Source organism: Colias eurytheme, chromosome 20, assembly GCF_061535395.1.
Source record: "Colias eurytheme isolate Ceu_HAF_F1 chromosome 20, ilColEury1 Martin Lab GWU primary, whole genome shotgun sequence".
Taxonomy (NCBI): Eukaryota; Metazoa; Arthropoda; class Insecta; order Lepidoptera; family Pieridae; genus Colias; species Colias eurytheme.
The window spans coordinates 6,274,963-6,301,110 of NC_142999.1; the positions used below are offsets into that span (position 1 = coordinate 6,274,963).

At 32.8% G+C, this 26,148-nt stretch overlaps 1 protein-coding gene across 1 annotated transcript; it reads left to right on the forward strand.

Annotated features, from left to right (window-relative positions):
• The first annotated feature begins 920 nt into the window (after positions 1-920).
• On the forward strand, positions 921-25,890 carry obe (activating signal cointegrator 1 complex subunit obelus). The gene is made up of 40 exons (XM_090113493.1): positions 921-1,038; positions 1,274-1,427; positions 1,618-1,876; positions 2,052-2,318; positions 2,604-2,853; positions 3,157-3,340; positions 3,706-3,857; positions 4,048-4,193; positions 4,519-4,719; positions 5,029-5,221; positions 5,619-5,805; positions 7,113-7,239; positions 7,493-7,667; positions 7,989-8,097; positions 8,443-8,548; positions 8,909-9,133; positions 12,788-12,877; positions 13,097-13,241; positions 13,580-13,716; positions 14,100-14,276; positions 14,571-14,796; positions 15,195-15,336; positions 15,569-15,680; positions 15,807-15,898; positions 16,055-16,131; positions 16,679-16,899; positions 17,219-17,321; positions 17,797-17,986; positions 18,314-18,467; positions 19,235-19,371; positions 20,083-20,299; positions 20,510-20,668; positions 20,984-21,125; positions 21,643-21,833; positions 22,251-22,441; positions 22,796-22,964; positions 23,289-23,576; positions 23,946-24,080; positions 25,173-25,368; positions 25,694-25,890. The coding sequence occupies exons 2-40, from the start codon at positions 1,306-1,308 to the stop codon at positions 25,840-25,842; spliced, it is 6,543 nt and encodes a 2,180-aa protein (XP_089969619.1). The 5' UTR covers positions 921-1,038; positions 1,274-1,305; the 3' UTR covers positions 25,843-25,890.
• Positions 25,891-26,148: the final 258 nt, after the last annotated feature.

The following is a 26,148-nucleotide window of genomic DNA, read 5'->3' on the forward strand; positions in this document are numbered from 1 at the left end:
CTTGTGACTTTACCTGTATTCATGGACTGATTGCATATAATTCACATCTTTTCGTTCATAGCTTTTTTATTAGTTCATCAATTTAACGGAGTCCATTCTACCTGACTCCGACTTTCCAAGGTGATAATTAACCACCTCGAGCTTCTTAATATTAATGTATATTTATATTTTATTATAAAAATATAAAGCAAACATTTCGTTATATGGATTTTTTTCTTTTTCAGATTTTTCCCCTGTGAACCAACGAAAATGTACGGCACATGAAAAAATATTATCTATGCATAAAATACTTTAAAAATAAATTTATTTCGTGTTGTGTCAAAGGACCCCCTGGAGTGGGGAAAGAGAGGGGATTACAACTCTCGATTTTTTCCCCTTGTCCCCATGATTTTTGTACGGCGTTGCGGAATAATGGATTAAAAGCAGTATAGCAATAGTATGACACAGATGCCGTACATGGTCAAATGACCAAATTTACCCCCGGTAACTCTCGGAAATTAAATAAAAATTCCGACTTGGTGGACCACCATTTTTGTACGGCACTGAGCGGTTTCTTATTATTTTTATTGCATCTATCGATGGTTAAGAATGCCGTACAAAAATATATGACCAAAATTTACCGAGTCTACCTGTACTTTTCAATTCTCATCTGCACTCAGTTGGACAGCTTACAAGTGACGGCATAGTGATGAATCTTATTATTTTTTGCTCTGCTATCGTTCTAGATATGTCCCCTGGTGGTTCATTTGACCCATATTTTTGTCCTATGCGGGCTTGTAGTCTATAATTAGACATTACAGCACTTCTATATGTTTTTACTGTTCTGTGTATTTTCAAAAGTAAAAATGTGTAATTACTGAACGTATGTACATGTTGAAAGAAAGTTGTCAAATGTCACTTGACAGTGGCACATGCAAAGAGTAAAGCTCAGAGCAATAAACCTATTACGAAAATTATAAGTATTTATTTTCGTAATAAACATCGTATAGATGTAGGATTTATTGGAAAATAATTTACTTAGTAACTACAACATATTTGGTAACTAACAATTTTTTTAATATATATAAATCTGGGACAGTACATTAGTATATCATTTATAATTTTAATTTAATTTACGTAGTATATTTATTTAGTATATTTATATATATATAGCGTATAAATTGAACTATCTTTACCTATTATTATCACTTGAAAATTCGTACTAATTTAAGTATCCACTCTTATTGCACAATATGAAAGCAATCATTGAAGAAAAATTCTTCACTGTATTTAGGTATTTAGGATACTATTAACAAGAAGTAAGCTATGAGGGAACTTCCTCGGATAACCAGAGCTCTCAGAGCTCATACGCAGCTGGATAAGCCAAGATGTCTGAAGCCACCTGCGGATTCTCAGTATATCCACACCATCACCAGAAACGTTCAAAGGTAAGAATATAATTCCATTCTAATTAATAGTTTAGCTGTCTTAAAAATCATGTATGGTAAACATGATTTTTAAGACAGACTTAAATATGAACTGTAAACCTGCATTGATAACCAAATATGACAATCATTTTACAGAATTAATTTTATATTTGCATTCCTATTTTATCAATAGTACCTTTTATAATTCCAGATTCAAATCCTTCTCTGATATTTACAATTACATAAAACAAAATGAGTTAGTAGCGGAGGAAACACTAGATCTGCTCAAAAAACTAAAAGAAGCATGTAAACAGTTGACTGGGGACGCCAGTGATGAAATTATAGAAGATGCGGCTGTAATGACATTGAGAATATTCCTAGACCAGGATATGGTTATGCTGAAACATCTGTCCCAACTTAGACAGACTTTTGGGAGTATTCAGTCATCTACAGCAAATAAGATTTGTGAGGTATATATCAATTACAATTTAAAGAATAAAAATGTAGTGGTAATACTGTAAGTATGAACTTCAAGGATTATTATAAAAAAATAATTAATGAAATCAGTTCAGCCATACTCAACTTATGTGCTTACCAACACATTTTGTGATTTATTTTTATTATAAAAGATTGTCCAATTTTCAGATTGTTACACAAATATCTTCTAACCTCAATGAAGACACCAAGGAATATATAAGAAAGGAAAATAAAGAGGAAGAGAAATATCTAAAGCTATGGGGCGAACATATTCAATGCAACTACATTCCCTATAAACCAGTTAAGAAGAATCTACCAAAATTGACAAATAAACCAGCCACTGACAGTTCATTTGTTAAGGATTTCTCTATGAAATATGCAGTGGATAATAGAAATAATAATGTGGTACCGGCTGCACCACGAAATGAACCCAAAGTAATTATATTACATTATTTTGCTAGTTATTTATCTATCAATCACTATATATTTTAAGTCCTTTATCTATTTCTGTTAAAATGAGGGCATGATTAATTAACTGTAAATTTATTTGTAAGGAATTAATGCAAAAATACTGATTCAAATATAAAAAATACTCCACTTCATTCATTCATTTCAAGTGAACAGCTAATCTTAAATGCAAATGTATAGTTTGATTCTCGATTTCATTGATATAAAGGGCACTGTTTATTAAATAATTATTATATTCATAAAACATTGCAGTTTGGAAAAGCCTGGCTAGAAACAAAAGTTGGTGAATTATATGAAAACTCCGCTGGTATGTCCAGTGCGGACATCTTACAGTCCATTATAACATTCCTCAACTCACCGAGAACAAATGACGAGATGCAGAATGATCTCTTTGAGTTATTGGGTTTTGATAAGTTTGAGTTTATTCAAGAAGTATTAGAACACAGACAGGATATAACTGATAGCTTGAGAGCTCCACCGCAACAGCCTAGCATTGCTGAAAGTATGTTAACTTATAAAATAAATATATTATTCTACAATTAGGGAAAAGTGTCTTATTGATTTATTTATTTTAATGTCAGCTCAAAAAAAATTGTCATGTAAGGTTTTGCATGTGTTTATGAATTGTAATTTTGATATTTTAATTAATTTTTTGTATAGCTTTAGTCTGATAATTGTTTAGCATAGATTTGCAATACTCTTTATATTCATATTTCAAATTACATATCCTTTGGTATCAATTTAATGAAGGTTAGAAAATACAACTATTTCAAGTACCCTCAAAAAATATGATTCGATATTACAGTTGCCGCGCTTTTACCCGAAAACAAAATGCCGCAATATTTATGTCAAGTATCTGTACAGTCAGAGCAAGAAAAACTGTTGGCAAAATTAGTTAGGAAAGAAGAGAAGAAAGCTAGAAGCGCTAAAAAAGTTGAAGATGATGATGAAGAACAGGAAATTAATGTTGCTCACTTGAGAGCAAAGAGGTAAGGCAGTTAGGTGCAAGATTTAGACACAAATTTTTTTTTTTTTTTTTTTTTCAAAATTGAATATTAATATTTTTACCTACCAAAATATTCTACAACATTTAACTATAAAACTTTTGGAAGCAATCATTTATGGTTTTAATAGATCCATTGGATTAAAATAAATATTGTCTTAATATGTCTATATACAGAAGCTTAATAGTGCTAAAAAAATTAGGAACAGTTTCATTACTTGCTGAACTAATTCGTTATTTGACATTTCTAAACATAAATTTTTATACACTGTCTCTTCAGCTACATGGAGCCAGAATCTACAAACCGACCATAAATATCCATGCAAAAATTAATAACATTACTTGTTACAGACTAGCAGAGCTCACCAAACCAGTAGTACCATTTTCTACATCAAGGTCTGCAAATAACATAGATCCAGTGCTGCAGAAAATATCGTATTTTCAAACTAAAGTTCAATATCCCAATGTATATGATTCCTCTATAAATGCTAAGAATTCTGCTGGTGAGTGTATAAAAAAACATATTAAAACGTTAATGGAAAAGCTTCGAATTGAATCATTAATAATTCTTACGTTGGGTTGCACTATGACAAAGATTTTTCTTTCAGAAAATGATCGAATTGTCTCGTTCTTGGTTTTGAAAAAAATTTAGATATGTAATTTAATAGAGTAATTCGGTTTTTCTTTATAAAGGTTTCGTGTCGGGAATGAAGTTAATTCTTCCCGAAAACGCAGTGCGTAAAGATTATAAAGAATACGAGGAGGTCATAATTCCGAAAAATGAACCTGCGCCTTTGGAAATTGGTAACAAACGTGTTCCCATATCTGCTATGGATGAAGTAAGTGAAAGAAACATTTGGATATTAAATATAGTGTTGATGAAAATATAAAAAAGTTTAGTGTAGTGTGTATTAGATTTTTTTTTTTCAATTTTTAACAGGAAAAAATATACAATTTTTCTACTTATAGAATCCGCTATTCAATCAAATTTCATACAATTGAAGGTACTTAAAAAATCGATATAAACATAAAACAATAAACACCTGTTGTTTCTGCCTGATTAAAAAAAAACTAGGATTATTATCAGTTATTATTGTATTGAACCTTAATTTGTAATTTTTTCTTCAGTTTTATTTCTATTCGATTTATCAAAATATTTTTCAGATCGGTCAAATGGCATTCGAGAATATAAAAGAACTAAACAGAATACAATCAGTGGTATTCAATACAGCATATAATACAAATGAGAACTTGTTAATTTGCGCTCCGACCGGCGCGGGGAAAACTAATATCGCTCTACTCACTGTGGTACATCAAATAAAACAACATATTGAGAATAATGTTATTATGAAGAACAAGTTTAAGGTATGTTTCATAAATCTGTTTATATAAGGATAATAGATTACATATTATATTCGTTTTGGAGATTGTAGAATGATTATCGGAATATTTTTATGTGATACATATGACTTAGTATAGTAGAAGTTTTTTAAGACAAACAAGGTAAATTTGCTTTGATTTAATAAGTCAAAAAAGTTGTTCGTGTTTCATTTATACACCGAGCAGACTTTATTATCCATGTTTTCATATTCCGTAATAAGACTTTAGATATATGAAATAATCGTGTTTAAAGCCAACTTTTCCTCTATTGTTTTTATTAATTCCTTCACTCAGATAATTTACATAGCGCCCATGAAAGCTCTAGCGTCAGAAATGACGGCAAGTTTTGGCAAACGGTTACAAGGGCTCGGTATATCCGTACGGGAATTGACGGGAGATATGAAACTAACCAAAACTGAGGTACAACAGACGCAAATGATTGTTACTACGCCAGAGAAGTGGGATGTCGTTACTAGGAAGGGAGCGAGTGAGTAGAATTCTTATATTATATTATGAACAACTAATTGCCTTAGCAGACGTTGTTTTACCCTACTGCCCCTTTATGTTCTCTCTCCATAAGCACCTTCTATGTGCCTTAATGAAAACGTTTCAAAAAAATGCCGATATCTCGAGTTTTCGCTTAGCAACACACTTGGTGATTCATTTTTACTGTATAAATAATCGTGTGTCCTATTCTTTTTAATACATCAATAGATATTGCAGTCATATTCCCTCTTATTTTTAAGGTAAATTTCAAGTTTTTGATGAATGATGTTACAGTAATAATTAATAAGAAGAAATGACATGTGCCTAATTCCCATAAAAAACAGCAATTGAAATTAAATACTACCTTTAATAACGCACTATTATGTCTTAACTTACAGCGGACACAGAACTAGCGTCCATAGTGAAGTTACTAATCATAGACGAAGTACATCTCTTACACGGCGATAGAGGGCCGATTGTGGAAGCGATTGTCGCTAGAACGTTACGACAAGTCGAATCCACGCAGAATATGATACGAATTGTCGGTCTGTCCGCCACACTGCCTAATTATTTGGATGTTGCTAGGTAAATATGGTACATGGTATGGTACATGGTAGAGAGGCTCGCGACGTAGTGTTCCACAAATGGCGCCAGGAACTCGATTCATCTTGCGTAGGGGCCTGGACTCTCAGCGCGCTCAGCCCTGTGCTGAGAGAGTGGGCAGAGAGAAGGTGGGGGTCGCTAAGCTACCGGCATGTGCAGGTCCTGTCGGGCCACGGATGCTTTGGCAGCTACCTGCACAGGATAGGTCGGGAACCGGCCCCCTCCTGCCATCACTGCGGCGACCAGCTGGACACGGCTCAACACACACTGGCCGAGTGCCCGGCCTGGACGGTGGAGCGAAGGCCTCTTGAAGCCTTGCTGCGAGAGGAAGAGCTGACCCTGCAGGGTCTCGCAAAAATAATGGTCAGTGGGGACACTCATTGGAAGTCGGTCGTGGCCTTTTGCGAGGCTGTGATGAAAGCAAAGGAGGTTGCAGAGAGGGCCCGGGAGAATGACCCATCGGCGGATCCTCTGCGCCGACGCAGACCTGGCAGACGCAGGCGTCTTTATGCCCAGCATCAGCCCTAAAATACCATTGGACGAACTAGCGCAGGGGGAGGTTTACGTAGAAACGAGCATATTGTAGCTATGCTCGCTGTAAGTAAACCGGCCCCCCCTGCGACAGGAGGTGGATAGCCCGGCAATAGGGCGGCGCTATTTTATGATACCGACGTCTATTGCCACCTTATGGGCGCGGGCGAGTCGCCAAGCTGCGGCATTCATCACGTAGGCGGTGGGGGTACAAGGCCTGGCTGTTAACCCCTGCCGCCGAAGGTGATCGGTGGCCACCGTTGGGTTTTAGTGGGTATGGCTTTCGCGAGTCCCACATACCCCCTCACGCAGGAAAACTGCAGAGGGGGATGCGTAAATGCATTTCCCAACGTTAAAAAAAAAAAAAAAAAAAAAAAAGGTAAATATGGTACATAATATATTTTACGTTAAGTAAGGTAAATATTATGGTATGTGGGTGTTGATGATGTAAATTAATGGCAACATGATGTGCAAATTAAAGGAATAGTAGAAATTTCTTGTGAGGGTTTAAATTACATATTTAATTGTAAATTCCCCGTGTTGTTCAATCGCTATTTTGTCCTGTTGCCAAAATATAAAAAAATGCGAACTAAATTTAAAAAAAGAGCGTTTGTGTGAAGTGTAATTTCTTTGGCAAGATTCAAAGATACCAAAATCGCCTTACTCCATGACGTGACGGCATTGCCATGACGCGAGCTTGAAATTTTCACTTAAAACTTGATGTATACGTTATTACTTTACTTATAATCACTTTTCAGATTCTTGCGAGTGAATCCGAACATTGGTCTATTTTTCTTCGACTCGCGTTTCCGACCCGTACCTTTGGAACAGCAGTTTATTGGAGTCAAAGATATTGGGAGCGGTGGAGGATCTCATTTAAGACAGGTATTTATTTTTTTACTATAATGGTTTTTTTTTTAATGTAACCTTTAATTTTAATTTGCACGCAAGCGCATCATAAAGCGAATCATAAGAGAGTGCTCTATTACTGAAAAATTAGTTTAGCCTCGGTTCTGCAACTATTTCATTAATTATTCATTTGGTAATCCACGTAATCTCCTCAATGTTATACACAATTTAATGGAAATAAAGTCTATCACAGCTATTACGCTATAAAATAATGTAATCTCCAAAACAGATACAACAAATGAACGAAATATGCTACGACAAAGCGATAGACATGGTGCAAAAGGGCCACCAAGTGATGGTGTTTGTTCATGCGCGTAACGCGACGCACCAAACTGCTATGGTTCTCAAAGAGTTGGCGCAGAAAAAGGGCCACTTGAAGTACTTTGAACCGGAGGACTCGGGTGGTAAGTGTTTTTTGTAGTTTATTGGTATATTAAAAACACCACAGATAAAAAAATCTCCTAAAATAGTGGTGGATATGGTGCAAAATGGCCGCCAAGTGATGGTGTTCGCGCAACGCGATGAATTAGATTACTATGATTCACAGTTTTATTATGCCTTAATAAATTAAAATTATAATAGAATTAATTTTATTATTAGTGTATTTTTAAATGTCTTCTATATTGTACAACATAGACATGACTATATGAAAGTTTATCACTAAAATAAGTCTGTCATTTCCTTGACATACTGTTAGGTAATTTTTAATTTTTATATTATTCAAGGATTCCTGAAAGCAAAAAAATCAATCGGAAGCAGTCCTAACAAGCAACTCGCAGAGTTATTTGCGTGTGGGTTTGCGTGCCATCACGCTGGCATGTTGAGAAGTGATCGGTAAGTGTTATTTATTTAATTATAGTTTAAACAAACTTTTTACAGAGTGCGTTTGGTAATCAATTGATTTTATTAAAAGCGTTACGTATACGAAACATAAATGTCATTATTTATATCATATATCGCGTTCATTAAATGACGACATTCAATTAAATGTTCGCTCTAGTCATTCAATAAAATAGCAAATTCAACCAGATGACTGCGACACATATAATCACACGTGAGATGTGCTTAATATTTCGTAACTTAATAATGTAATATTTTTAACTTACCCTTTCTAGATTAATTTAAATTTTCTTAAGTTTTTTGCTCATTACCTCCTCTCCAACTTTATATTTTCTTTAGGAATATGGTGGAGAAATATTTCTCCGACGGGTATATAAAGGTCCTAGTTTGTACATCTACTCTTGCTTGGGGAGTCAACTTGCCAGCTCATGCCGTTGTTATAAGAGTAAGTATATACAGAACACATTTTTTAATAACTTAATACTTTTTATTACACTAAAAATGTTTGACAGAGAGTTAATAGTAATTTATATATTTTTTAAGCTCTTTCGAAAATTTGTTACTTTCCAAATAGGTCGATAGTCAATGTGAGTTAAATTTAAAACTCACTTTGCTTTAAAATATACCATCTATTTCATTCTTTGTGTGCATAAAATTAATAAATTGTGTTAATTTTTCAACTGACAAAAACTTTAAGTTCGCACTTACCACTTGTCAATTTACTTCACATTTGACAGCATATGCCAAGTTTCGCGCCAAGACGACTCTGCCAGTTACTTTTTAATAAAAATCTACTCCTTTTCAGGGTACAGAAATATACGACCAAAGTCACGGTACATTCGTGGACCTCAGTATATTGGACGTGTTACAAATATTCGGTAGAGCTGGTCGACCACAATTCGACACTTCGGGAACGGGGATTATTATCACAACGCACGATAAATTGACGCACTACTTGAAATCTATGACCAATCAGTTCCCGATTGAGAGCAACTTTATTAATTTATTGGCTGATAATTTGAATGCTGAGGTGGGTTTGTGTCTTGTATTTTTTATATCATAGAGATGTGTACTATTGTCGAGCCAATTTAAGAGGCAACATTTGACGTCTATCAATTTTATCTTCATAGGGTGGTAACCTGCTTAAAAACATCGATTAAAGTGAATTAATCGATACGGACTTGAAACATTTGTCAATCGAACTTGAAACACATGTCAATAATTTATGATGATTTTTATTCCCAAGTAATCAATGCATTCGATTCTAGATGTCAGATTTCGATTTTTAGAGTAACGTCTCTGGTATTTAAAAAGAAAAAAGGTTTATTGACACAAAATTGTAGCAACGTCAGTTCTTTAAATCAGAAATTGTTTATTATGTTTAGAATGGTTTATCAGTAAAATCAAATCCTAAAATTACTTATATCGGTCATTATTATTATAAATATGTTATCGTAATTGAAAAAAGTTAAGCAAATGTGCAGTTCTAACAAAACGAAATATCATATTATTCTATGTCGTCGTTACTAGGTTACGTTGTTGAATTTTGTTGAACTGTCAAATGTTGCCTATTAAAATGGCTCTACTATAGGTATATTGCACATTGATTAAGTTATCATCTATAACTTTTGAATATACCTCAATATATAAATCAACTTTCGATGCCTGACATGTATTTTTAGGCCCAAAAAAATAAATAAAAAGTATGTGGAATAAGTTTCTTCTGCGCTCTGGTTTTTACCAAATTTACAAAAGCACACACCTAGTGATAGTATTAGATATTGGAAAATAATCATTTTTCATATTAAGGCTGCAGTCTAGCAAAATTGCGTTTTCAACAAGTTATTTGACAATTTTTTCCCGGCTAATGAAATGATAAACTGAATTTTTTTTTCTTGTTTATCAATGAGTGTTATATACGCAATGCGCGTGAATTTTTTCACATTTATAAAGTTACTTTATGTTACCTTAATCAGGCCTTCAAGATAAGTCTCTTTCCCCCAAAGACATTTCGAGCTAAGTTTGTGCACTCACTACGTTGCAACCGATTACAATTTACACAATCTGATCAGCACATTATTATCCTTATATAGTCGTTATTAAAAACTGCTGAATACAATTGCCGAAAAACTTATGATTTTCTTAATTAGAACGTTATAAATTCATTAAATTTCCCATTTTTTGCCTTACAAAATCTATTGATAAATACTGCTAAAAGTTATTTTTGCCATTAATTTATTCGAGTTGGTTGAAGACCAATGAGTATTAATCCTTTAAAAATTTTTTTTTTTTAATTTTGATAATTCTTTAAATATAAAAAAATATTTAAAATAATTAGGAAAAATCCTAGCGAATTTCTTTAGTCGCGCTCCTTGGGCCGGAGCGTTCTGACGTGTGCTCTACGCTCGATTTTCCTTCATACCGAAGTGAAAGTTGCTCTACTTCATTAAATTTAATATTTTTGTTAATTGATTATTTTTATCTTAGTTTTGTGCAAATATTCGTATTTTTAAACATTTGATTTCGATATGGAAAATAAACGAAAAAAATACGCGTGTAACTACTAGAAAAAAATTTATCTTCGAACATAAAGTTAATGAAACCAAATAGATTGCAAAGGTGATTGGCAACAATTTCTTTATTTTACGGGGTGTCAGTAAAGGGATGTATATTTCTTTAAAACTAAAGTAAGCTCATAAATTTTCTTATAATATAATTTTTTTGAAGTTCCAAAAATGTTTATTTTTCGTTTGAGAAATACGAAATATAATATAAACTTGTATTGAGAACTTGAACTTCCCAAGTTCATCCGGGGAAATCCCCATACGGGGAAAATGATTTGTTTACTCCAAAATTGATCCGAGGTGTTTTAATTTTTTCTTCTAGTCATTTTCAACGTAGCGGCATGTTGTTTGATTATTAATTTTGTAACTTAAATACAGGATGTTGGTTTTATATTCTGATCTTACAGACGCGCTGACAAATTTAGTCCGCCATTTCTAGTTTAGTCTACCAACTCTAAGTACCAATATTAAAACGAATGGATTATCATCACACCATCAAAACTCAGATGTAATGGAAGATCACAATAACATAGAAAATTCAATGGGTGTTGAGAACTAAACAAACAGAAGTAACAGAGACGCGAAGAATAAAAAAAGAGGACGAAAACGATAATTCGTTGATGCTTTCCCTTTTCGACGTATTGTTAGGGTACATCACCAATCTGCAAAAAACAAAACTGATGATTCCCAATTGCTGATTAAAAATGAAAAACAAATAATCGACAACAGTGGTGAAAATTTGCTGATCACAATGAAACATCCTTCAGTGGTAGCAGATTTACTCATTTCAAATGTATCGGTGAACAGCGTAAAGGAGAGGAGGACAGGAAAACATTATGAATGTGGATGGTGGATTGTATACAGGGTGTAATCGATAAGTATGTGCAGGCGATTATGACGTTATTATTGCAGGTATCAAAAAACTTAAAACTGATATCGAAATTACTTTACCTAATGAGCAAAATGACAATAATAACTTTTTAAAAGTATAACGAGAAATATCTAAAAAATTTACTTTATACACTCCCATATCAAAAAGGGAAAATGGGACTAGTAGAAGTTAAATGTCTAATTCCGGCAAAAGATATGAATGCGGAAGATGCGGTTAAAAAAAAATTAATATTTGAAATACAATGCAAAAAATAACACTTTTGTCATAGATAAGAATCATGACTATTTTTTCTAAATTCAGGGACAACTAAACGTTGCAGAAGCAGAAGTCTGCTTATTTGCTGTTTGGACTGGAGTGAATAATTCGTTAAAAATAGAATATATAAAAAAAAGTATGTAACGTTTAGGCAAAATAAAATGATGGACCATTATCAAGATTTTACATAAATTGCCTACTGTCAGAATTGATTGATTCTAGACTTCAGCATTCGATGCCCATCAAGGACCCATCCTATATCATTCAAGCGATTGAAAAAAAAGAGATAAATCCAGTGCACCCGATAAAGCATCAGAATGCTAGCAAAAGATTTATTAGGTTTATCAATATAAATCTATATATTACACATAATATAATAAATCTGTAGAAGACGCGAAGACTGACATCCGCGCGGACGGAGTCGCGGGCGGAAGCTAGTCAGAAATAAATATCTTTTGTTTTCATTTGCGTATTTTTCTATTTTATAATTTTTTAACACAAACATTACATTTTTTTTATTATATACAAAATTTGTTTATCCGTTTTATTAGTTAAGCTGAACAACTTTCACTAAGAAACTTAGGTCGAAAAAAATGTATAGAGTTATGCATTTTGTATGGAAAGCTTATTTTTTTTATATTTCGTCCTTTCTTTGTAAAAGTTGATCAGTTATATAAACATGAAGTTGAAGATATCAATAGAAAGTATTCGCAAATTTTGTGTACTGATAAAAAAAAATCACCCGGTGTAATTTTCACGAAAATTGTTTCAAATTGTCATTTTTGGTACTTATTACGAATATTAAATTATGCATACGAATGATTTAATTTTTAAAAATTAAGTGGAGCAATTTTCCCTTAGTACATTTGTATTATTTACATATAGGATGACAGGATGCATTTGTTTGCACTACTAGACCAAGCCCTTAACTAATATTTATTATGTTTGTAATAACTTTCTATAAATATTATAGGTTGCGCTAGGTACGGTAACAAATATCGACGAAGCAGTAGAATGGCTCAGTTATACCTATTTGTTCGTGCGGATGAGAATCAACCCACAGGTAAGATTAAATTAAATAAACTATTTTTTATTATCTATAATTAGCAGTTAGTGCTATGTAATTTATAAATTGCATAGCGCTAACTGCTGCTTTTTAACTATCTAGATAGAATAATATGGATGGAATGTAAAACAGCACATGCACTTATATTTGACATGTGTATCAAAAAATACAACGGAAAGTATCAATTTATTTGATTTAAAATCTATTCCCCATTAGGTGTACGGTTTAACATACAGCGACGTACAAGAAGATCCGATGTTGGAAACGAAACGTCGCGAACTTATAACAAACGCGGCCATGTTGTTGGACAAAACGCACATGTTGAGGTACAATGAGCGAACCGGGGATCTTAATATTACAGGTATGTGTCTAACCTGAAGATCGCGAATGAACTGTTTTCGTTACTATATCTATTATTTTGGAATAGCACCTGAGATATTCGAATAAATAAAATATCACCCCAACATCACCTATAAATTACAAGTTTAGTCACTTGACACTATTTATATGAATTAAGTTGAAATTAGAGCTGTGATTGAAGGCTTATTACATTTTTTGGGTCACATAATTTTATGTGTCCTGCCAAATATAGCCACAAAGTTTTATTTAAAAAGCATACCAAAAACACGTATCCACTTAAATTAATAAATAAAACATATTGCTTACTTCCATATTTGAATTTTACGTATAAATCCACAGATCTAGGAAGAACAGCAAGTCACTACTATATAACGTGCGAAACGATGGAGGTGTTCAACTCTATGGTTCGCAAGTCTATGACACAAGGCTATGTGCTAGAAATGTTGACCAGGTGTTCTGACTTCCAGCAGCTTAAAGTAAGTGATTTAAAGACATTTTTGCTTATATTTATACCTATATATATGTATTTAAAAAAAAGTTAGTTGGAAAGATCAATTTATTGAAATATTACTCATTTCCTACTGCCAAATGATTTTCAATTTATTTTGAAAATCATTATTACGATTTTACATTTTTTTTAAATTAGAGAATGTTGATGGGTAAAATTATGAAAATTGGCCTATTATTTGCGCCACACTCTTGGATTTACGAACTTTCAAATTGCCATCGTACATACAGTATGTAAATACTATTACTTGAAAAAAATCACAGATTGATTTTCTTTCCTAACAAATAAATGGTAATTCTTCTGTACTTACCCTAAAGCAAAATAGAAATCTAAAATAAAAATTATTTTCAGGTCCGCAAAGAAGAGTTAACAGAACTTTGGAGTTTAAAGGACCAATATTGCGAGTTGCGTATCGAAGACGCACCAGAGGACATACATTGGAAGATAAATATTTTATTGCAGACTTATTTATCTAGAGGGCGGGTTAACCAATCCTCTTTGCAGTCGGATTTGAATTATATTAGCCAGGTATTTATGCATATTTTTATTTGGAATAATCAAATTCTTGGTATTATGGTAAATATTTCAGCAAAAAGCATTTATTATTTTTAGACATCTGTCTTAGGCCTGTTTAAACGCAGACTATAAAGTCATGGTTTAACTTTAGTACAGATGTTTAAACTTATCCTTATCTGTTACCCGTGCCTATGATTTAAGACTTTTACTTAGACCATGGATTTCAAACGTTTTAGACCCGGTTTGTAGTTTGTCCGTGTTTTGATTCTATTCTATCCAATAAAACTTTTTATTTATTTACTGTAGAATGCAGTACGCATAATTCGCGCGCTTTTCGAAATAACACTACGAAAGAACAACGCATACATGGCGGGCTTATACTTAAAGATGGCAAAAATGTTAGAACTACAACAGTGGGACTTCTACAGTGATATGAGACAGTTTAATTGTTTCCCCATGGAAGTGTTGAGACATATTGAGTATCCTATGTTGAAACCTGATCAAATAAGGGATATGGATTGGAAGGAAGTTGGTATGCACTGCTTCTTATATTTTAATCAATAACATGTTTATATGGTTACATTTTATTGCGTAAATTGTACACTGATATGATAAGTGTATAAACTTAACACATATTCTTTTTACTATGTTTTTTTTTGTATTATAATGTGGATTGAATGATATTTAAATAATAATCTTTTTCACCTATATTTTACTTTACCTTTCTTCTATAGCACTTGCGCTCTCAGGCAAACTAAATGAATAAAGTAATGAAATTCATATTAGTTGACCAAGTTTTTGTCGTAATAACGAACTACAACTCATATTTTAGTCACAAAGGGAAATAAGAGATGTTTTAATTATGTAATACACAATATGTATCCTGTGATATAAAAATAAAATTTCTACAAGATAATTTTAAATTTCTAGGTGATCTTCTCCGAAATCCCAAAGCGGCTCGCCACTTAAAGAAGTGCGCTGATGAGTTTCCACTATTGGAAATGGAAGCCAGCCTCCATCCTATAACACGAACGGTGTTGAGAATACGACTCACCATTACGCCTAACTTTAAGTAAGTTTGACTTGCATATATATACTCGGTAAACATAATATACTTATTGCAGTCGAGTAAAAAAAAACAATGATGCGAAGGTAAAACCAATGAAGCAGATCCACTAAAATTTTAAAATATTCAGGATCTCCTAAAACTGTTTCACTCGTTATATGATATCTAATATGAACTTTAATTTTATAAACTGCAATGGACTTTGTTTTGTCTAAGTTAAAATCTATCACTTCTACAGGTGGAACGATAAATATCATGGTAAAGCGCCTGAAGCGTTTTGGATATGGGTTGAAGATCCAGAGACAGACATTATGTATTATCATGAATATTTCCTTATCACTAAGAAACAGGTAACATTTTTCTAATTTCCAATATTATTATATTGTACATAATCTTAAAAAAAGCTTTCTTATGATAAGGCTAAATAAATATAATTATCTTTACTATTCTTTCAATAATCGACAATCAATTTACAGGTCATCACAAATGAACCTCAAGAATTAGTAATCACAATACCAATATCAGAACCTCTACCGCCACAATACTACATCCGTGCCACTTCAGAACGGTAAATATTAAACATTGATTTAACTTTCAATAATTAACATTTACAGTCTATGGACTTGATAATGTGTAGTGCTATTATAGTGTTCTAACTTCTTAAACATTTATCCTATATAATCTTACATGAGTTACAATGAATTGCAATATTTTATAATTTCAGATGGTTAGGTTCAGAGAGTGTTTTGCCACTTACTTTCCAACATTTAATTCTACCAGAAACACATCCACCGCACACAGGTATGTAAAAAAATAGTATTAATTAATTATTAGCAAAAAAAAGGTGTACTATACTGGCTGCTTATAGTTATTGACTAGGATTTTAAAATTTTTATGTTTGTCGAATGTTTAATGTTTTAAAAAATAAATAGAGTCATAATATGGCTCCAAAATTGTCCAAAATAAAACTCTGCCTGCGCGTTTATTAGGCAGAGTTTACTAAAAAGCGATTCAATAGACTTTGAACATTACTGTCTCGAAATAAGGTGTACATTTCAATTAATGTTTGATACAATGCAATACTTTTTTGACGACCTTTCAGGCGATTGTCCAGTTTTTTATGTATGTTTTAGCTAGTTGTATTTTAAATAAGTTCATGAGTTTAGAAATTAAAGACTTTTTAACGGATTTTAAACGCGATTTATTCATTATATTATTTTCCCGACGTTTCGAACACTTTACAGCGAGCGTGGTGGTTTAGTCTCCCCGTGACTCAAATGCAAAATCAAACACTAGAAAATACTAAGTCCATGAGTGTTAAGAAAAGTTTAATTATTCCATATTTCAGATCTCCTAGAACTTCAACCTTTACCGGTCACAGCTCTAAACAACCCGTCATACGAAATGCTATACAATTTCACGCACTTCAATCCGATACAAACGCAGATTTTCCACTGTTTGTACCATACGGATAATAATGTTCTATTGGGAGCACCTACTGGGTCGGGAAAAACTATAGTCGCGGAAGTAGCCATGTTTAGAGTGTTTAATCAGTATCCTGGGTGTAAAGTGAGTAGAATTTATAATATTTATTTATATAAATATTTAAAAAAAATGACTATGGCTGGTATATGCAAAATTTAATCCTAAAGATCTGGACTTAATTTTTTTTCAAATAGGTATATTTTTTTTGTTAGGACGAAAAAAATTTGCTAATAATTGCACATAATATTTCTTGTAACCTAATAGAAACGAATTTAAAAAAATGAGTAGGTAATAGAGAAAACTGTCACACGATAATTTATCTTAATAATAAATTATTAATCGTAGATGGTAATTTCACTTTAATTTAGGTGCTGAATATTTCACAAAATTATTATTTTTTCAGGTTGTATACATCGCTCCATTGAAGGCGCTCGTCAAAGAACGAATAAAGGATTGGAAAGTGCGACTTCAAGAGCGCCTTGGGAAGAATGTCGTTGAATTAACAGGTAATTTTTTTTATTTCATTTAAGTAATGGTGTCTAAGAGCGTATACGCACTATGCGGGTAGCCGTCCGGCTGACCGCAAGCACAATTATGTACGTAATATTCATTTCTATGCGCACTGCGATGCGGCTACCGCAGACCGCACAGTGCGCATAGAAATGAATATTACGTACATAATTGTGCTTGCGGTCAGCCGGACGGCTACCCGCATAGTGCGTATACGCTCTAAGCGACAAATTATACTTGTCATACCTGTTTTGTAATTTAATTATTCTTCATTCACAACTAAAATTAATAAGTTTTTTGATGCAAGGTTTATAAAATAACAAATTTTATTAAAATTTATCAAGCTTAAAGCCGGGATTTCCCAGAAATAAAGGGTCGTATAATTTCTGACTGTACAATAAAGCAATAATCTTTGTAGGTTATTTAAGTGAAACAACAACGAATATTCTTTTAATTCGTCTATAAAAACAGGTGACGTGTCTCCCGACATTCGAGCTATAAAGAACTCGCAAGTGATAGTAACGACTCCAGAGAAATGGGACGGTATAAGTCGTTCGTGGCAAACTAGAAACTACGTGCAGGACGTTGCTTTGATCGTTATTGATGAGATTCATCTGCTGGGTGAAGATAGAGGACCTGTGCTGGAAGTTATCGTGTCGAGGTGAATTGGTCTTTATGTCTATTGAAATAACAACTACTTTTATTTGTACCATCTTAAAAATTATGAAGACTAGATGAGAACTGTCTTTACATCAATCATTTGAATATAGTATAGATTCGAAAGAACTGTCATGAATATTTTGGTGACCAGGAAGTTTTAAAAAAAAATCACAAGCTTGAGATTGAATAGCTTATATATTAACAATATTCTAATTAAACATTCTGTGTTATAACTATCGAACAGTGACATAATGTGTTTTCCAAATCGGTTTCAAATGTTATTGGTCCATAAAACAAATGAATATTTTATTCATGTTATTATTTTCAGAACAAATTTCATAGAATCTCACACGTCAAGACGTTTGCGTATAATTGGTCTATCGACTGCTTTGGCTAATGCCAAGGATCTTGCTAATTGGCTTAATATAGGAGAAATGGGACTTTATAACTTCAGACCATCTGTACGACCTGTTCCTTTGGAGGTAAGTTCAAAATGTTTATACAATGTAATGCACAAGATTACATTAATTGTAATGAAAATATTGATAGATATACTTCTGATTTAATATTTTTGTCGAAAACATGGTTAGCTGTTGAATCCTATATCCTAATCCTTGCATTAAATAGTGGCGCATACATTCGGGTCGTGCGTCGGTACTCTGTAAAAACGTTATTCAACGTTTAACGAAACTACCCTCACTTTGTAAATAGTCGGCGACTAAATCAATAAGGCAGTTAAGCAAAATCACGCGATACGCACGCGCTTACCTATCACTGTTTCTTTTGTACGGCCCAAAGTAAATGCAAAATAACCTCTAAGTGTTAATTATTAGTATTTAATTATATTCATCTGTTATATTATAACCATTAGGTACACATATCGGGTCACTCAGGCAGGCACTATTGCCCACGAATGTTATCCATGAACAAGCCGACATTCCAAGCGATACGCACGCATTCACCCGCTGCTCCTTGTTTCCTTTTACACAATAAAACACATCTTATTTGCAATCCAAAAGATAGAATATTATGTCTTCTATTTTTTGAAGTGAAAACTTCTGTAGCGGCGTTGGGTATAAAATCTTAAACTCGCGTCAGGGCACGTGACCTGATCGAAAAAGCGTTAATAATCAAGTTTTCACTTCTGCCGGCACTCCCGGAGTGCAACCCGTCTTTTTTTGTAAATTATCGTCTATGGTTCCCATATATATTTTTATGTTCACTTCAATATAATTATGTTCCCTTCTAGGTGCATATATCGGGTCACCCAGGCAGGCACTATTGCCCACGAATGTTATCCATGAACAAGCCAACATTCCAAGCGATACGCACACATTCGCCCGCTGCTCCCGCACTTGTGTTTGTATCCAGTAGAAGACAGACTAGGTAAGTTACAGTATTAAACTTGCTGATTTCGGAAATCCATACTAATATTATAAATGCGAAAGTAACTCTGTCTGTCTGTTCAATCACACCTTAACTACTGAACCAATTTGCATGAAATTTGGTATAGAGATTTTTGATACCCGAGAAAGGACATAGGATAGGTTTTATCCCGGAAATCCCACGGGAACGGGAACGGGAACTATGCGGGTTTTTCTTTGAATGCACGGGTGATGCGCGGATGGAAAGCTAGTTAGCGTGATAAATATGTTTTTTTTCGAATGAGCAAAAAAATATTGCAAAAAGAGGTAAAAATCTTTATTGATGTCATATTTTTTCTACCTTGAGTTTGGTAGGTAGACTATTGCCACAAATATGACTTTGTAATAACTCGGTTTTAACTTGTGTTGGTAAGTGCAGTGCTTTATGTAGAACAAAGTATACAGTGACGTGTTATTTGAAGTGAAACTTCTTCATCGGAGTTGGAAAAAAAATTAGTGTAACATTTTTTCGTTACGCGTGACATTTTTCCGTTACGCGCCATTTTTTCTTATCCCTACCACGCGTGATTCGACGTATTTCTGTAAAGTTGCATATAGTAAATTATTTTTTGAAAAATAAGGTCATAAAGAGTTTCACTTCTTACGTGTGTACACTAGTACACGCACACATTTTTTTATATCATTCACAAATAATTTTTTTTTTATTATCCAGGTTAACAGCACTAGATCTAATAGCATACCTAGCAGCAGAGGATAACCCAAAACAATGGTTACACATGCAAGAAATGGAAATGGAATTAATTCTATCGAACATTCGAGAATCTAACCTCAAATTAACTCTTGCTTTCGGTATTGGCATACATCACGCCGGTCTACACGAAAAAGATCGAACTACTGTTGAGGAATTATTTATTAATCAGAAAATACAGGTAATATTGTAGTATATTTTGAGCAGAGACACCACTATACACGTAATAGTAAAAAGTAGGCTTCTTTCTTCTTCCAATGGTCAAAATAAATTTAAAAATAATCGTTTTTATATTATATATAATATCATTGTAAATTATGCAATTAGACGATACATATTTACTTCCCAAACTAGAATTAATAACTTATCATCCTTATTCTTTTATCCTAAGGTTCTAATTTGCACGGCAACACTAGCTTGGGGTGTGAACTTCCCCGCGCACCTTGTAGTTATTAAAGGCACGGAATATTTCGACGGAAAGCAAAAGAGATATGTCGATATGCCCATAACGGATGTGCTGCAAATGATGGGCAGAGCTGGGAGACCTCAGGTATAATAGAATAATTAATGCAAAATATCTCAAGATAGAATTCCCAATAATTATTCAAATATCCCTATCTCTGTAAAGTTTTGTAGAATTTTAATAAGATTGTCTGATTTTGAAAAAACCACGATAAGAAGTTTTTATTTACAATATTTAGGGTGCCTTTTCGTACCTCTGATGTTTCATACATTATTTGTCATTTTAACTGACAGATAAGCTAAATAGATGCAGAAGCTGTGCAACCGGAAATTACTCGTTTTATATTCCTTTTATTTCAAAACATTTCCTTACAACAAAATATAATTTTCATATGCATTTCAGTATGATAACGAAGGAGTAGCCGTAGTACTGGTTCACGATCAAAAGAAAAATTTCTACAAAAAATTCCTTTACGAACCGTTCCCGGTTGAATCTAGTTTACTGCAAGTGTTAGCGGATCATTTGAATGCCGAGATTGTGGCTGGTATGTTATATTTCTTTTGGATTTTAAGGAATGAAGAAAAAAAATTTTAAGCTATTGCATAGTTTCTATCGCGGGCCTTGAGCGCGGGGACCGAATCCAGAAATTTCGTAACGAAAAACCCTCACGCTCCCCACTCTGACGGGCGCGGAGGTGTGGCTTGAAGGCATAGCATGCAATAGCTCTACCTCGGCAGTCCCCAAGTGCCACACGTCTTTTTCTTTTTATTGTTCGAGTAGTACTCTAGTCAGATGATTTTAGTAAATAAATAAATTAAAAAACAAATATCAATTTTCAGCTCAAAGATGATAGATTTTTTAAGCTTTTAAGTCTCCGGCTATGTCATATAAGTTCATTTTAAAAGTTTAATATTCTAAATCCATTATTCATATTTCCAAATATCATATTAAAATAATTTATAATCAATTTCAGTTCTCTTTGAGTTAGATGAGTTTTATCACTTATTACCAGTAAACATTTCAACATTGTCTGTAATACACAATTTTTATTTTTATTTAAGGTACTGTACAATCAAAGCAAGATATCCTAGACTACCTAACTTGGACGTATTTCTTCCGGCGATTACTGAAGAACCCAACATACTACAATCTGGAGAGTTTAGAGCCTCAAGACATTAACTATTATTTGTCTAATTTAGTACAAACTTCGTTAGATGCTCTGATTAATGCTAGTTGTGTGGAAATTGAAGAGGTATTTCTAATTTTATTTGATGAATAGAATAATTTGTATTAATATCATGGATTCGATACCTAATTGTTTTAATAGTTAAATACTTTCATAGAAAATCACCAAATTCCTTTGGATGTAATTTTAAATGCAGATAGAACTTAATCTGGGATAACATATTACATAATATATCCTATGTATGCGAAGGTTAGATTAATAAAAATGGATGATTGAAGGTAGTTGTATAGAAAAATGTTTTTATGCAGCTACCTCCAATTGTTTTAAGTTAAAGCATTCGTTTAAGTTTCAGTCTTAATTATCTTGTCATGCATGCAAATTCTAATTCTAACAATTATGGAAAGTAAAAATGTAAATACTCTTTGGAACATTTATATTTCTTGCTCTATTTTTCTTATATTTTTTTTCCAATCAATTTCTCAGGATGAAAGAACAGTACATTGCACATGGATGGGTCGTATTGCGTCATACTATTATTTATCACATAAAACAATGGCGCATTTTACCGCTAATCTTCACGGAGATCTCGATTTCGACGCATTATTACGCGTTTTGTCCGATTGTGAGGAATACGCTACATTGCCTGTTAGGCATAATGAAGATATATTGAATGGGTATGTTTTTAAAGAAGTTTTTAGAGATAAATTGAAACTATTACAGATAAATTGTATTTATCATTGACTTTAAATAAAATTACTACATTTGGATTTTATTCTAGTTTGCTTGGATATCAACTTTAGAAAGGATAATGTTTTATCCTGGTACAGATGATTATTTTTGTCAAAATAAATACAATTTCTAATCCTAATTTCACATACAAACACACACATTCACATAGAAATGAGTTTCCTCGTATTGTTGTATCCGTATTCTTTAAAGCAAATGAGACAAAGATGGAATAAATTCACCTACTCTTCCACATATTTGTGTATACATAATACATATTTATGTATCATCTTTCTTTCCAGAGAATTATCGCAACAATGTCGTCTGCCAGTAGACTCATTATCGCTTGACTCGTCTAACGTGAAAGCGTTCTTATTGTTACAAGCACATCTAACAAGGTTGCAACTACCTAACACTGACTATCTCACTGATACTAAGTCGGTTTTGGATCAAACTATAAGAATTATACAGGTAAGAATAAAAAGTTTGTATGTATTGTAAAAATCATATTCTGAATTTTGAGAACTTGACTCAATATTGTTATTCGAAAATACCTAACCTAATTCTTTTACTAGTTGTTGGGTTGAAAATTACTAAGACTGTAAAATAATTAATTAATAAAGGTTTATTTATTTCGTAAATTTAATAGCTTATTTTACTACTTATCAAATCATTCTGTTCTAACTTCTAAGAACGTGCTATCTCAAATACATTTTATGGAGATTAAAACTAGCATGACAACTATACCCACATAAAATTATATTTAAAACATTTAAAACACAAATTTTCTTCCAGGCAATGATAGACACATCCGCCGAAAACGGTTGGCTGTCCGTCTGTCTGTGTTGCCAGATGCTCATGCAGTCCATAGTACAGGCTCGTTGGCCGGCCGACTCACCCTTGACCACTTTACCACACATAGAACCTCAACACTTATACATGTTTGCAAGTATGACGAAAGATTTGAACAAACCTTGCAACACTTTGAACGGTTTGAAGGTCACTTGTATGAGGAATTATGAAGTACTGGCTAAGTACTTGAGACGGGAGTTCGAGGAGGGTCAGATTGAACAGATTTATAAGGTTTGTATATTATTATTATAGATTTGGAATGTATATGTATTCAATACTCAAACAGATTTTTTCCTCATTAGGAGAAATAATTGAATTTTCAGAGTGATTTTATTAAATTTTGTTGATATAATCACATAGGCAGATCAAAAAATACTTTCATATTTTATTCCAAGCAATTTTATGATAATAAAGATATAAAGCTTTACCATCCAGTATCCATTAGCACGTTTAAAAAGAATAGAAATTGTAATAACTAAATTTTGTAAAAGCCAACGTTAATAACTCAGGCCTATATGTATACATAACATATAAATAATATAACATATAAATGTAAATTGTGTAAAATAAAATAATAATATACTGATTAACTATGTTTAGGTGATTTCCGACCTTCCGACGCTCGACATAAAGTTCAATATACGAGGCGTGTGGTTCGACAGTGACTGCGAACAAGATAAGCGTATACAGCAACCGCAACGCAAGGACCAATGGACGCCACTACATGCTGATCAGGTATGTTTTTGATGTGAAACATTTATAGGCGCTCGTAAAACCAATTTCTGGCGTGGCGTTTGTTTCTTTGTTTGAACGCGCTAATCTCAAGAACTACTGGTCCGATTTGAAAAAATTCTTTCGGTGTTAGATAGCCCATGTATCGAGGAAGGCTATAGGCTATAATATATCATCACGCTAAGACCAACAGGAGCAGAACCACGCAAGCCACGTACTATGCTCAATGGAACTTTTATAATAATAATAATAATATATATTTATTTTCAGATAATTATCCATAATTGTGTTAGTATACATTAAACTTAGAAACTATGTTAGTAATACATTAATTATAATTAAATTACATACAAATCAAAATCATACAATTAAAAAACAAGATTAAAACCATTAAAAATTATCCATTATCATAATTATTATATTGCATACAATGTAAATTTGCCCACCGCTTAAGGAATGGACCGTCTACTTTATCAATTAATGTCTTCAGAATACCATTGGAACTCTCACGCATTCTCCTCATCATAGATGCTGCCCTTTTCCTCATTATCGCGTAAAAATCGCATAATTTATACATACAAAATAACTGTTTATTTAGGATTACACAAAAAGATTTTTTTTTAATACTGTCATTGTATGACGTATAGATTTTTTTTAGGATTAATAATTTATGTAAGATAATTATAATTTGCATTCACATTCAATTTGATATCATAAATTTTCTTATCTAATAATAACTTCATTAGCACAGTAACAGATATAATTTTATCGACCCTAATGATCTTCGCGATAATAATCGTATTTTAACCTTACTGAAGGTCATGGAAAAGTTAAATACCTTATTAGTTATGTTAATTTCCTTTCCCGAACATATGATTATTGAAAAAAAGCGTATGTGCCCAGCACACGTGTCAGAAATGAAACTTCTTTGGCAACATTCAAAGATACTAAAATCGTCGCCTTACTCCATGACGTGACGGTATTGCATGAAATTCATATTTATAAGTTTGTATTTTTGTTTATTCTTCTAAAACTCATGCACAATTAAAAAACGTCCTAATTACATAATTTATTCATAATATAATTTTTCACCAGGAATACACAATACTACTAGAAATGCAACGTCGCGGCGGCAACGCGAACAACGTGATATGTCCCAGATTCCCGCGCTCAAAGAACGAAGGCTGGTTCATAACCCTCGGTACCATAGAGTATGGGGAATTGCATGCGTTGAAACGGGGACCAGCTAGAGGGAATACGCAAATTACGTTTTATACACCTTCGAAAACAGGTAATAATAATTTTTTTCTTTTATATTTTTGGCACATAGCAATGACAATGATCTTTCTGTGCACTGTGCAGGAAAATATTTCTTTAAGAAATAAAAATATAGTGCAATTTATAAAGAGATAGAACTCTGATAACTTAATACCTAAGTATCCTTAAATACCTTATCCGTCAATATAAATATAATTATTACTATAAAATTGAAATTGAACCACCTGTTAAAGATGTCACCTTTCGTATCTGTGTTAAAAGTCTTGACCGATATTCTCCCTGTTTAATTCCGTACCATAACCATATTGGTTTATAATTTAACAACCTTTTAATTACAGGACGAATTATTTATACAATCTACATAGTAAGCGACAGCTATATGGGGCTAGATCAACAATACGATCTTCAGTTTGAAATTATAGATCCCCTCCCAGAAGAGACGGTAGACAAAGTATATGATACTATGGATAAAGTTCTACTTGAATGATTTTGTATATTGCATTCAAATAAATTATTTATATATTATGCTTGTTAATATTTCTTCTTATTTCTATGACAACAAACATAACCCAATTTATTTTTACAGGATTAAAATTATATTTTATTAAACAGAACCTACGATGAAAACTAGACAGAATATGTCACAACTCACAACTTTACTTGTGTATAATAAGAGTGTACTTTATAAAATATACTACATATTTATTTACACAAACACTAGACAAAAAGAATTAGTTGACGAAAAAAAAACAATTTTAACATAAAAACAAGCCTCTATTACATTATGTAGCTT